General features: G+C 57.5%; 1 protein-coding gene across 1 annotated transcript in view; it reads left to right on the top strand.

Annotated features, from left to right (window-relative positions):
• LOC119098187 (pancreatic triacylglycerol lipase) overlaps nt 1-14,796 on the top strand; it is a 49,837-nt gene that overhangs the window by 32,508 nt on the left and 2,533 nt on the right. Inside the window, exons 7-10 of the mRNA XM_037221113.1 lie at nt 1,121-1,227; nt 9,556-9,783; nt 10,255-10,497; nt 13,644-13,761. Coding sequence (XP_037077008.1) covers nt 1,121-1,227; nt 9,556-9,783; nt 10,255-10,497; nt 13,644-13,761 — 696 coding nt within the window. The remainder of the gene's footprint in view (nt 1-1,120; nt 1,228-9,555; nt 9,784-10,254; nt 10,498-13,643; nt 13,762-14,796) is intronic.

Below are 14,796 nucleotides of genomic sequence, written 5' to 3' on the forward strand. Positions count from 1 at the left end.
GAACCTCCGTCGTTGCGTGGCCCCTCAACCTTCCGTCATCGCTTGGCCCTGCCACCCTCTGCCGTCACGTAGCCCTTGACCCTCCATCGTCGCGAGACCCTTCGACCCTCCGTCGTCGCATGACCCTTCAACCCGCCGTCTTCGCGTGGTCCTTAACCCTCTGGCGTCGCGTGATCTTTCCGATACCGCCAGCCGTGCCCGCGAGCTCTCAGCCGGTCGTGCCCGCCAGCCCTCCGCCGGTCGTGCCCGCCAGCTCTCCGCCGGTCGTGCCTGCCAGCTCTCCGCCGGTCGTGCCCGCCAGCTCTCCGCCGGTCGTGCCCGCCAGCTCTCCGCCGGTCGTGCCCGCCCGCTTTCCGTCAGTCGTGCCCGCCCGCTCTCCGCCGGTCGTGCCCGCCAGCTCTTCGCCAGTCGTGCCCGCTAGCTCTCCGCCGGTCGTGCCCGCCTGCTCTTCGCCGGTCGTGCCCGCTCGCTCTCCGCCGGTCGTGCCCGCCAGCTCTCCGCCGGTCGTACCCGCCCGCTCCGGCCGGTGGGATTTGGGCCTGTGAAATTCGGCGGTCGTCGCCCGACGGATGAATCCCGCTCACGCCGCCGTTTTGCACGCTCGTGACGTGGCAGCCAGGTGGTGCACTGAGTGACACGGACGAGCGCACGCCAGGCCAGGCCGGCTACAGGCGTGGTGAGCGTGGCTCGGCTCGCTCTCACAGCCACGTTTTGCAATTTCCTCTGATGATGCAATGCAATGCACCATGCAATGTCATGCAATGTAATCCGACCTTATAGAATGCAATGCAATATGTATCAATCTAATCGAATGCAATGTAATACAATGCAATGTAATGTGATGCAATACAATGCGACAATATGCATCACACCCACGGGCTCACAATGCGTATAAACTCATCACCACTGGCCTGGATCCACTCAGCTCCATTTATCAGGAATCTAGCACATGTTGCAAGATGCTTCGAAAAACTTAGCTTTGACGAACGAAAGCCCGTCACTCACAAAACACGAAGTTAACTGGTGTGGCCTGTTTCATACGATGTAAATCTAGCTGTCTCTTGTAGACCAGGCTTGAGCTGCATCAGTGAGAGTGACCGACCATCTCGCCGCACCGCAGGTTCGGCGCCTCGCTGGACAACATGCACCTGATTGGGTTCTCACTGGGCGCCCACGTCTCTGGATTCGCTGGCCAGGAACTCGGAGGCAACATCAGTCGCATCACAGGTACGCCCGCCCACGTGAACCGACCACGCTGCTCGGCTCCTACCATGCTTTTGATTGATTAAATTGGCCACTTTTATGTGGTGCAGTTAAACGTGTCATTACGATGGGTGTAAAACACATTGGCGGTGGGCGCTAGTAAACCCTTGATTCCCATCTGATGAAACCAGGACTCGGGCACGCGCGATACGACATTGTCGTATCGTGCGCGCGTGTATGTCGTACGCTGTTTGTGTATGGGCATCATGGGGCCGGAGTAAACAAACAAAACACGAGTATCTGGTGTAAACCAGCCAAGCTTGGTGTGACGTGCGTTATCCTAACCTTCCCTGGCATCCTCCCGATTCAGCACTGGAAGCAAAAATGTAATTGCAGGGGTTAAGATTCTTAAGTTAGATTCTTAGTGTTTAACGTTGGTAAAGCTTAGACATACACGGATACATGATATATTTTAGTTTTTCAGCTTAACGACACTGCAAATACGGAAGTCCGTTATCTCAAACAATGCATAGAGAAGCTTGTTAGCACAAAATCGTCGATTGTCTGCACATATATATATATATATATATATATATATATATATATATATATATATATATATATATATATTGAGATACAACCTCAGCCGACCCAAACCGACACCAGTTGAAGCAAACAAGACGCACCCATCCCAACACAGCTAATATCTATGCAACACAATTTTTCTTTTTGCCGAGCCATCCCTTTTATCACACGCTTTTTCCTATTAACAAGTAACCCACAGCAATTGCTGAAGCTTAAATGAGAATAAGAGGTCAGTTTGAATTCGAGTTTCCCGCGCATCCCTCAGCCGGAGTGGGGCTCAGATTTTTTAGTCCGAAGCCCGCAAGAGCCCGAACGAACTGGTCATCGCAATGGAGCTGATGTTGGGGATTGCAGGCCGCAGTATGTGTGCAACACATCAGGGAGCAGCGCTGCATAACATGTTCTTGATGTGGGGATTATGGCGGCTGCTGTTTGCTGCCAAAGCTGAGGTTGGCAAACCCGCGACTGCTGGTTTGCTAGGTGTTTCATGGCTTGCATATGTGTGCTATCAATGTGTCCATAGCTCTCCCACGCCTGGGCTGTGTTCTGCTCATTACATAGCTTTTGCGAAGCACTTAGACACAAGGTCCAAGTCTCCCACGGTCAATTTTAAAGCGTTTGGAAAAAGGGATGACGCCACCAGCACTTGTCACAATCTTATCGCCGCATCATCCCCACTCCCGCCCATGATCATATGTCATGTCACGTCATAACAATTTCATCTCACGCCATACCCAAGAGACAATCGTTTTGGGTGAGCCCGGTGAATGACCATGTTTTATTTGGGAACCCACCACGAGCCCGCTGCGTTGTGGGGCGTCAGTCTGCCGGCCCGCACCTCACCGGAATGACGACGCCACGGCCATTGGTCGTGGTGGCGTCAGTGTAACAAGCTGACTGGTGGACTGGTCATCTCGACACCATGGCTCTTAGGTATCATGCAACAGCAAGCTTTTGAAATAGTTGCAAACAGGCCCTAGACGAGCGAAACGATTCAGTGCACAGCAGTTGGAGAACGTGCAGTCATTCGACTGACCACTATGTCGTAGTTGCTGATTTACACACCCCGTAATATAAACAAGGAAATACATTTTCAAAGACTCATTTCATTCGGGCACCACCTTGGTCTCCTCTGTCACTTCAGAACGTTACCTAACAGACATTTCAAACCTCAAAGTTATTCGTCGAACACAAGGAAAGTGATGAACGTACATCTCCACGGGAGACAAGTGAAAGCGTGCAGTTTGGTAACATGTACGTCGGCGTGCAGGCGCGTCATCGGTTAAACCATGGAAGGGCTCGTATCTACCTTGTTTTAGCTCCCAGCCGTTGGAGTTTCTGTTGTCCGTGGGCATGCAGGGAATAACCCACGCAACCACACACTTGTGATGCAACAGGCGTACAGTGCTGCAACTGTGTACTGAGTGCACGGACACACGCTTGCACATTGTGTCCGCAAAGCCTGGAGGGCACGAGGCCGTCATGCCTGCTGGCGTGAGTCGATTGTCCTCACCTCAGCCGAGTGGCGTCACGTCGGCGGCCGGCTAGTGAGGCTGTGAGGTCACGTCGGCGGCCGGCTTGTGAGACTGTGGGGTCACGTCGGCGGCCGGCTTGTGAGGCTGTGACGTCACGTCGGCGGCCGGCTTGTGAGGCTGTGACGTCACGTCGGCGGCGGCTTGTGAGGCTATGACGTCACGTCGGCGGCCGGCTTGTGAGGCTGTGACGTCACGTCGGCGGCCGGCCTGTGAGGCTGCGACGTCACGTCGGCGGCCGGCTTGTGAGGCTGTGACGTCGCATCGGCGGCCGGCTTGTGAGGCTGTGACGTCACGTCGGCGACCGGCTTGTGAGGCTGTGACATCACGTCGGCGGCGGCTTGTGAGGCTGTGACGTCGCGTCGGCGGCCGGCTTGTGAGGCTGTGACGTTACGTCGGCGCCCGGCTTGTGAGGCTGTGACGTCGCGTCGGCGGCCGGCTTGTGAGGCTGTGACGTCACGTCGGCGGCCGGCTTGTGAGACTGTGACGTCGCATCGGCGGCCGGCTTGTGAGGGTGTGACGACACGTCGGTGGCCGGCTTGTGAGACTGTGGCGTCGCATCGGCGGCCGGCTTGTGAGGCTGTGACGTCACGTCGGCGGCCGGCTTGTGAGGCTGTGGTGTCGCAGCGGCGGCCGGCTTGTGAGGCTGTGACATCGCATCGGCGGCCGGCCTGTGAGGCTGTGACATCGCATCGGCGGCCGGCTTGTGAGACTCTGACATCGCATCGGCGGCCGGCTTGTGATGCTGTGACGTCACGTCGGTGGCCGGCTTGTGAGGCTGTGACGTCACGTCGGCGGCCGGCTTGTGAGACTGTGACGTCCCATCGGCGGCCGGCTTGTGAGGGTGTGACACGTCGGTGGCCGGCTTGTGAGGGTGTGACGACACGTCGGCGGCCGGCTTGTGAGACTGTGACGTCGCATCGGCGGCCGGCTTGTGAGGCTGTGACGTCACGTCGGCGGCCGGCTTGTGAGGCCGTAACGTCACGTCGGCGGCCGGCTTGTGAGGCCGTAACGTCACGTTGGCGGCCGGCTTGTGAGGCTGTGACGTCGCATCGGCGGCCGGCTTGTGAGGCTGTGACGTCGCATCGGTGGCCGGCTGAGGCTGTGACGTCACGTCGGCGGCCGGCTTGTGAGGCTGTGACGCCAGCGACCGAAGCAAACTCAGCCATCAATAGGGCGCCGATGAGCAGAGGCGTGCGATTCATGGTGTAATCTCGTTGGCTCTACAGCCCACAGAGAACAGCTGCCGGTAGAGAACTTCGTCGGATGTATCACCATTGCCTAGGCGTGAGGCAACCCTACCTCTCACCATGCATAGGCTATATCTGATTTGCGACAGCCATGTCGACACACGTGGTATTTGGGCAGCATATCGCCGGCCACCGGGCGCTGATTACAAATGGTGGGCCAGCCGTAGCTCCAACAGACAGCCGCTAGCTGACTCCGAACTGAGCGAGCCGCCGACCCCACCGTGCCATGACCTAGTGATCTGCCGATCCGGACGTACTGCGACCTAGGGAGTCGCCGACTCCGACGTAATGTGACCTAGCGAGTCGCCGACCCCGACGTACCGTGACCTAGTGATCTGTCGATCCCGACGTACCGTGACCTAGTGAGCCGCCGACCCCGACGTACCGTGACCTAGTGAGTCGCCGGCCCTCACGTACCGTGACCTAGTGAGTCGCCGACCCTCACGTACCGTGACCGAGCAGGCAAAAGATGTCACTCGCGGTGGCCGCGTCGCGGTGTGCTCTCTCTCTCTCTCTCTCTCTCTCTCTCTCTCTCTCTCTCTCTCTCTACTCTCGTCTCTCCTCTCTCTCTTCTCTCTCTCCTCTCTCCTCCTCTCCTCCCCGCGCAGCCTCCTCTCTCTTGTTTCTCTCACCTCCTCTCTCTCTTTCTCTCCCTCCCTCTCTCTCTCGCCCTCTCTCTCTCTCTCTTTCTCTCCATCCCTTTCTCTCTCACCCTCTCTCTCTCCCTCTCTCTCTCCCTCTCTCTCTCTCTCTTTCTTTCTCTCTCTCCCTCTCTCTCTGCCGGCCTCAGCTGGACACCGGAGCCGCCACCCGCAGTGCCGCCTATTGCCGGCATCCCAGTCGCGGCACCGCTTAGTGAATGACGATTCGAATTGCGACAGAGCGGCCGGTCCCCTCATTGTCACATTGTGTTAAGACACCGCACGAAGCCGGCCGTGGCGGAGAATCCGTGTGCTTGAAAACTGCGCCAAATGATTCAGGATGATTCAGCCATACCTACAAAGCGGGCCGCTTAGCGAAGTGAAGTTTTTCCATCCCATTTCGACATTGCATGCGTTTATGTCGTGGTCACGGGTCTTTTAATTTGTTTCCAAGAAGGTATCGTTGGTTTAGTTGCCACGCTTATGTTCTGCATGCCCGCTCTAGGATTCGTCCAAATGTACAAACGTTACAGAAGGGCATACCAACATATCATTACTCTACACCCAAAAACAACTGCAGTGAGATAAAAACTTTGTGTTGCACGAGCTACACCTACTAGAATTATTCCGAGTGTAACACCAGAAATGATGCTTTTACGTTCATGACCTTGATCGGATTTTCAACTCCCTTAACGACCCGCCATAACGCATACCATTCGCTCGCTCATCTCCGCTGGCTGACTGCCGGTGGGCGTGACGAGAAAATGAACGGCGCGGGGCACGGTCATGAACGCTCGTTACACGAACAAAAGTAAAAGTGAAATCCAGACCCCTGCCATTCGCATCTTCGGTAAATGCCCTCACCGAAAGTGAAAAGTAATAACGGTGATGGGGGCGTACGGGGACCTTGTACGTCTCGCCCGGGGCCAGCTGCCTCGCTTGGTCCAGGCTCTCGCAGCTATCTACGATCTCCTCCCGCCGGGTTTCTCGAGGCCTTCTCGGTAGTATTGAGGACCATGGTGCATACAGCACAAAGCCGAGTAGTTACATCGGAGCCCGTTTGGGCCGTGCTGTGATACAACTGTTCCTAGGCTATCGCGGCAAATGAAAACGGGAAGCTTTCCATTGGTGTAAATGTTGTCTTTCAAGCTCTTTTGGATAAGCGAAAGGCCTTCTAGAACAGTGATAAAGCCTTTTATATGTAATGATTACAATGCTGTGTATGCTAGGCTTAAGTAGGAAAGCCTAATATATATATATATATATATATATATATATATATATATATATATATATATATATATTCGTCATTTTTCTCGAGTAGTCAGTCACTGACCAAGTTCATCCTTCATTTGCATTCGTTTTGTTTACACCCTGACAATGCCGCCCTCTCTTCCCCATTACCCTCATCTTCCCTCATCTGCGAGTTGTCCATCGACTCTCCTGGTCCTGCTCCGCTCCCAGCTCACGCATCACCCGCCCACGTCCGACCCGAGCCTGTCCGGAGGCCGGCCCGGCCGGGCCGTCGGCGCCGCCACGCCTCCGCGCCTGACGGCCGCTGTCTTCGGGATGCTCTCGTCTCGCGCCGGTCACCGACTCGCCGGCGCGTCGGCGCTTTCTCGGCGCGGTGCGGCGAGGGCGCGCCGCCGCTGACTCAGGCGCCGGCGCCGTTTGACCTGCGACAACATCGCGAGCCGGCGAAACGGCGCCCGGGGCGGACGGCGGGGTCACGGCGGCCGGACGGCTTTCGCCGCTCGCGCTGCGTTACCGTCGCTGACGTGTAACGGCGACGGGCGCTGGAAGTCGGAAGGACGGTGATGAGCGCTGGAGGTCGGAGGGACGATGACGGGCACTGGAGGTCAGAGGGACGGTGACGGGCACTGGGGGGTCAGAGGGACGACGACGGGCACTGGAGGTCGGAGGGACGATGACGGGCACTGGAGGTCAGAGGGACGGTGACGGGCGCTGGGGGCCAGAGGGACGGTGACGAGCGCTGGGGGCCAGAGGGACGACGACGGGCGCTGGAGGTCGGAGGAACGGTGACGGACACTGGAGACCAGGAGGAAGATGACGGGCGTTGCAAGTCAGGGTGACGGATACGGACGCTGAAGTTCGGATGGAGATGACGAGTGTTGGAGGTCGAAGGACGATGACGGCCGCTAGAGGTTGGAGGGACGGTGACGGGCGCCGCGGGTGTGTGGAGAATGTTGAAAGGCGAGATGGGAGATGGGAGGATGTTATGAGATGTGAGCGAATGTGAGCGGGTGCAAGGCTGATATGTGATGTGATGGGCATGATATGAAGTGAGGTGATGTGATGGACATGAGAAGAGGTGGGATCATGTCATAAGATATGAGGAGAATGGGGCGCTGTAGTGTAGGTGTATAGGGATGGGATACTGGATGCTGGTAAGCGGATGAAGTGGGGTGAGAGGTGGGGGGCTCGCGAGGGTGGTCAAGGAACGTGAGCGGATACGCTCTATCCACGTGGGGACGATGGGAGACGTAAGAGGGTGATAAAATGGGAGGGAACGGTAAGGGTACGTGAAGGTTACAACAAAGAGATTGCGAGGTTATGGTCATGATGAGCTGCAGATGAATGGCGGTAACGCGTAAACGAATTAGAGGGGGTTTGGCAAGATTATTTCGAGTGAATGATAGGAGTACGCCGAACGTTTTATACGGAGAACATTGCAGATGGCCGTGGGACATTGAGGCAGCAGTGGCGAGAGTAGAATAAGCAGCACAGTACCACGTTGAGTTGTGTATCGGAGGTTGATAATTGGATGGTAATCAATCGGCAATTGCTCTCAGAAACGTCATTCAAGCTTTCACCATCTTATGAGCATGCTGAAGATGACATAGCATGCTGTGGGAAAGGCGAAGGCGTGAATTTATTTCACCGTACGAAGTGCTCGCGGTTTACTGATTGACGTCATAGAACACTAATGGAGAAAACGGAAGTGAAATGCTGATGAATGAACGTTCTATCTTAATCTGGAACGGGATGAGAACTGAAAACAGCGTGAGAACTGGAGTTTGCGAGTGGCCCGCGTCTTTAAATGGGTCAGAGACCTGACAGCCGTGTTATGGAAGAAACACGAGGAATGTGCGGAGCTGTAACGAATCACGAAACGCCGTGTCTTGGCTGACGGCTATGCCCGACCATACTTGCCGTACCTCCCTTGCCTTCCGCAGGGGAAGAGGAATGCAGTGGTATAACACCGCCGGTCCCGACAGCAAAGGACTGTGACTACTTCATATTAACTCCCGGCAAATCAGATTATGGGAGACCGGGGCGTGAGTGTATTTGTACACCCATGCAGCTCTCACAAAATTCCAGGACAGCGAAGAGATTTCCTTTCACTGATTCTCGCGGATTAGCTTGTTGTCCGTGCCGGCTGTTTGTCCAGTTATGCCGACTTTGGCAGAAGCCAGCCGTAATCGACATCAATCACCTCTCCGTGTGTCTCCCTCAGCCAGGATGGGCGTCCAACGGCATATCTGAGTGCGTTGCCAAACGAGCGAAGATTTGGTATAACTAGAATATCCTGTCCCTGGTAAGCTATATGTCAGTCCATAGTGAAGTCCTCCGGGGCATACCAGCTTCGCAGTGTGGCTCTTAAATTGCTCCCCCCCCCCCCCCTCCCCCCACACACGGCTCTCCCCCACAAGCTCATCTCAGCGATTATCGTCCATTACTTAGCTATCGTCCCAGGGCACCGAAAGGTCTCCAAAATTCGGGGGAGGGGGGGTGCGAAAGCCATCTTGGTTGCTTTTGCAGTCAACTTCTACAGGGCAAATGCTAAATTTTCGAAACGTCGAAGTGGGGGCAACCGCCTTCTCTTCTGCTTACTGTGAGTGTCGTCTGAACCCCGCCCCCGGGTCTGGACCCTGTCCTCAGGTTTGGACCCTGTCCCCCGGTCTGGACCCTGTCCCTGATATCTGGACCCTGTCCCCGGTCTGGACCCTGTCCCTCATATCTGGGTCCGCCCTCAGATCTGGACCCTGCCCTCAGATCTGGACCCTGTCGCTCATATCTGGACCCTGTCCTCAAGTCTGGACGCTGCCCTCAGATCTGGACCCTGTCCCTCATATCTGGACCCTGTCCTCAGGTCTGGACGCTGCTCTCAGATCTGGACCCTGTCCCCAGGCCTGGACCCTGTCCCCAGGTCTGGACCCTGTCCTCAGATCTGGACCCTGTCCCTCATATCTGGACCCTGTCCTCAGATCTGGACCCTGTCCCTAGATCTGGACCCTGCCCCTCATATCTGGACCCTGTCCTCAGATCTGGACCCTGTCCCCAGGTCTGGACCCTGTCCTCAGATCTGGACCCTGTCCCCAGGCCTGGACCCGGCCGGGCCGCTGTTCGAAGGCTACTCGCCTTCGGCTCGTCTGGACGCCACAGACGCCCACTTCGTCGACGTCATCCACTCGAACGGCGACTCGCTGCTGAAGGGCGGCCTCGGCACGTCAGAACAGCTTGGCCACGTCGACTTCTACCCCAACGGCGGCCGCATGCAGAAGGGCTGCACCAACCTCTTCATCGGGGCCTTCAGTGACCTCATTTGGTGTAAGGAACCGGCTCACTGGAGCGCTGGGATATGAAATTTGCGAGACGGGTCCAAGTAACGAAGGTTACAACGATCCATTACTCAGATTGGCCCTCATAGCAGCTTTGTAGAAGAACCAAAAGCTCTACAGTAACATTATGATAACGGTGCTGCACAAGTGGTCGTCAAATTCGTCTCTGTTGTTCACTCATATTCTTATGTGCACTACTAAGGAAACATCTCATGCCACAGCGTACGATGAGCATCGGCGCGTCCCCGTGCGGGCGGCAGCTCTAAACTGACCCCCGTGTCCCGCAGCAGCAGCCCTCGATTGATCCCCTGTGTCCCGCAGCATCAGCTACCAACTGGTTTCCCGTGTCCCGCAGCAGCAGCTCTCAACTGATCCCCCGTGTGCCACAACAAAAGCTCTCGACTGATCCCCGTGTCCCACCATAGGAGCTCTAGACTGATCATTCCATTCCCCGCCGCAGCCGGTCCGGGTGACGGCCGCTCGCTCTGCAACCACCGGCGCTCGTACCGCTTCTTCATCGACTCGATCTCGCCACTCTGCACGTTTCCGGCGGTGCCGTGTGACAGCTACGAGAGCCTGCTGGCCGGCGACTGCTTCCCCTGCGGCGGCAGCAACGTCTGCGGCCAGATGGGCTACTACGCCGACCGGTCCAGCGCGCGCGGCAAGCTGTTCCTGGTGACGCGCGAGGAGGAGCCGTTCTGTGGTGAGTCTGCACCACCGGTCTGGGCTCGACTCCAGATGACGTTTGCTTGCCCTCAGACGTGTGGGAACAGAGGGACATTGTGGCAGACTGATTCGGTTCGTCCGACCAATACGTTGCGGTGAATGCACGTCAAAGGAAACGTCTATAACATACGGTTTTAGTAGGGTTCGCTACCAGTGAATTTCGCCTCGAATTTCACTGTTTGGCTGTGGGGTTTTGATTCTCACTCGAACCCTGAAACCTACTGCATATTCTCCCGCTGCAGTCCTGGGGATAATCGTTTCATTTCCACTGTTAAGCTGCGACAAACGGCGGCAGTTAAGAAAGCAAGGGCACATCACGCAACGCTGTGCTTGACTAACGATATGCAGTCGTCGTTCCACAATACCAAACTGTGCCGCGGATTTGATTGACCGAAGTGTCTGACAGTGACCGACGGACCTTTGGACGAACTGCAACGGCCGTGGTTCGTGTGCTTGTTGAGTGTGCACCGCGCTCACATGACTTGATGGGCGCCGCGTGAGCCAGAGGGATCGGGCAAAGGAAGGCTTCTCCCAACAAGGACGCTGGTAAGCAGGAGACCACGCTGTTTTGGTAAGCCGGCCCGATCGCCGTAGAGCCCTCCGAGACCAGACCAGCTGGCTGAGCTCACCCAGGTACGCTCTCACACGTGCGCGTCGCCCCAAACCTCCCCAGCGCGCACGCATTTTATCGGTAAATTATTTAGTGCGGGAAATAAATCGTGATATACACTTCAGGGACAAAAGCATCTGCAATGAGCGCATTAGTGTCTTCCCCAAATGCTGCGGTTTTGCCTTGTGATGCAGAGAGGCTCAGTTGCATTAGCATTTGCTTGCGCTTTGTTCATTGCTCGCCTCACGCCCACACATGGCGATACGTCTTCAGCGTCCTGCGATGAGGATCAGCAAACGTACGTAATGAGTTCAATGACTGCGACTTTCATCTAGATCGACATTATTCCGTAACCAGAGACAAACAGGCTAGGATAAGCCCAGTTTCCCCGGTCAGTGATAGAGCCACATGTCCAAATCATCACCGCGACACAGTAGCGTGCCCAAAGTCTGCATAGTTCGTTAAGACAATACCAACACTCCGCACATCTCAGTATTCGACGACTCCGAGTTCTCGGCATACCGCCGCCGTGGTTTGCGGTCTGCGCCCCCCGTCAGCGGCTCTATCCCATCTTCGACAACGAGGCGCTTGACAGCCAGTCCCCTTCGCCGCCGGCTGCGTCCACCATTCCGAGCTGTCTCGTCTGGCGCCGGCGGTGGACGCCCGAGCCCGGCCAGCGGGGCACCGCCAGCCGTGGGAGCGGGCCGGGGCCGAGCGCGCCCGCGTGGGAACCCAGCCGACCGTCAACGGACCGGCGCGTGTCGCCGGCCCGATGGCACGCGCACCAACCGTCACGCGCTAGCCGTCTCGCGCGCTCGCGGCCCGCGCTGTCGCGCAAAAACGCGCCGCGCGGCGGAGATGAAAAGGAAAACAGCTGGCGGCGCGGCGGGCGCGGCCGTCAGCGGTCCGGCTGGAGTGGCGGGTGCAGGGCGTGGCCGTCAGTCCAGTCTGACCTGCAGCGGGCCCGGCAAGATCGGTGCCGGCGTCGACAGGCAGGCACCACACGGTTCCGTCTAGCTCTGTCCCGGGCGGCGTGGATCCTAACGGTTCCTTGCAAGGCCAACTGGCTCCGCGCTGTGACTGTGGGCGACACAGTTCAGCAAAGCGCATCTGTCCGACTAGTGGAATGGCTCGAGCGCCCGAACAAATAGGTGTACTATTTATCAGTACGCCATCTGCATACAAACAGTACTGTATCCTCCAGCTGGAGGCATGCGTCGAACCGTATTTGAAATTACAAACATCGAGAGGCGCTCTCTCGTTGTACAGACACGTACGTCGGACAACTACGTTTTGTCCTTACAAGTGAACCGGAATGCAGCGGTGCGACGCGTAGGTGTGGTTGTCAGTGGGGCTTCACGACACACTCAGCTACTGATGCTGAAAGACGCCGCCTGCTTCTCGCCCTGGCAGGAAGGGGGAAGACCGCGAATAGTCGAACCCTGTATCAGTGGGTTCCCAGACGCGTAGCTTAACCACTACACTATTGGTATCCCCGGCAGCAGGTCTTTTGGTGTTCGTCTGGCCAGTGTATATCATCAGACAGATGTCTATCATCATCTAATAATCGGAGGCCTGCTGGGCAGCGAAGCGCTGTATCCACTCCAGCTCGTCACGCCGTGAGCTGGCATTAACCAAGCCTGTACAGCGCCGGGGCACGGTTTCTCTTCCGGCGCAGCCACTCTCGGACCGCGACAGACCGGACCGCGCGAGAAAAGGCGACAACAGGCCGCGGCATACCGGGCTGGACTGGTCTGGACAGGGCAGACCGGGCCGGTGTCAGGCAGACCGGCCGAGACCATGCCAGGTGCCGAACCCAACGAGGAGAGACGCGACGAGACGAGACGGGCGAGCGAAACTGGACAAGATCAGGCCAGATCGGACGGCACTAGACTGGAGACTACGTTAAGGCGGAGTAGAACATCCCGAACCACCGGATCACATCAAACGGACTGCGAGCCCGGCGAGCCTACACCTGAGCGGAGCAGAACTGAGCGGGCTGTGCGGACTGCGCGGACTGTGCGGACTGAGCGGACCACAGGGCGGCCCCAGCGTCGTGTTGGTCTGCCAACTCTGAGGCCGGCTAAGGCCTGACGGGTTCACAGTGTCCGAACCCGTCCCATTAAGGAAATAGGCCGTAAAATATAACCCGTTCGCATTCGCGAGGTATAATTGTGTGGACCAGAAGGCAACGAGAAGAAGCGCTTCTTTGTCGGGTATCGCACGGAATCAACATTCCTAATCAACGGGCTTATCGGCTCCATACCGACCCGCCTACACTGAAGCCATTACACACTAAATAGCACAACGTCACTCTCATATCTTTTACAGCTGTCTCCAATACGGCCCGAATGCCCAACGAGACTCCACTGTCCTACCGCGCGCGTGGTACACGGACGCTCCAGTATGACCATGCCGTCCATGACAGGCCGTTTTACGGGGCCGCTGTTGGCCGCGCCCGCGCCCGGCCTGCCAGCGGGGCCGGCGGATGGTGACCGTCGCTTCCGTTGCAGCTAACCAGCACCGTGTCATGGTGAGCGGCCAGAACGGTCCCGACGGACAGACGTACGGCCGCGTCGACGTCACGCTGGTCTCCAGCAACGGCGTCAACGAGACCTTCCCGCTCACCAAGTAAGCGCCAGCCCTGGCGGTCCGGCTGCTGGCGCGGCCGCGGCCCCGGGCGTGCCGCCTGGCCCCGGGGAGCGCCGCCCGGTGCGGGCACGGCACTTGGGATGGGTGGTAAGATGAGCCATCGCTGCCATGAATTCTAACGGCCAGTTGGCTGATCAACTAGACATGCCGGAGGTCAAGGTCATGGTCTTCTGTTCACTTAGCACTGAGCAAGAGCGGCGCAACGAATTTCGAGTTGGGGGAGGGCAGGATTTTCCAGGGGGCCTTCTGGATAAAATGGGGCCCCACACAGGGGCCTCAACGCCAGTGTCATATTCAAGGGGAGGGGCGCCGAGGGCGTGCACTCTGCTATCGAGCTGTTGCATGCATCATATCCAAGTAAATCAATGTCGACAATAAACAAATCCAGAATGGGGAAATCCAGAACAGAACGAATAAGTGGCACATGTTTGGCATACCAAGAATGGACAGCATTTTGCTGACTCAACCGTCTCAGGGCAGGCTAGGCCGCCGCCGTACGATCTCTGGACAGGATTCTCTGTACGATAGTACGATTCTCTGACCCGCTGTCCGCCGTACGGACCGGAGCGGTCTTCTGACGCCTCCCTGTCCGCCGTACGGACCGGAGCCGCCCTCTGACGCCTCCCTGTCCGCCGTACGAACCGGAGCGGTCCTCTGACCCCTGCCTGTTCGCCGTACAAACCGGAGCGGTCCTCTGACCCCTGCCTGTCTGCCGTACGAACCGGAGCGGTCCTCTGACCCCTGCCTGTCCGCCGTACGAACCGGAGCGGTCCTCTGACCCCTGCCTGTTCGCCGTACAAACCGGAGCGGTCCTCTGACCCCTGCCTGTCTGCCGTACGAACCGGAGCGGTCCTCTGACCCCTGCCTGTCCGCCGTACGAACCGGAGCGGTCCTCTGACCCCTGCCTGTTCGCCGTACAAACCGGAGCGGTCCTCTGACCCCTGCCTGTCTGCCGTACGAACCGGAGCGGTCCTCTGACGCCTCCCTGTTCGCCGTACGAACCGGAGCCGCCCT

Source organism: Pollicipes pollicipes, unplaced genomic scaffold, assembly GCF_011947565.3.
Source record: "Pollicipes pollicipes isolate AB1234 unplaced genomic scaffold, Ppol_2.1 Scaffold_4740;HRSCAF=5597_pilon_pilon_pilon, whole genome shotgun sequence".
NCBI classification, from domain to species: Eukaryota; Metazoa; Arthropoda; class Thecostraca; order Pollicipedomorpha; family Pollicipedidae; genus Pollicipes; species Pollicipes pollicipes.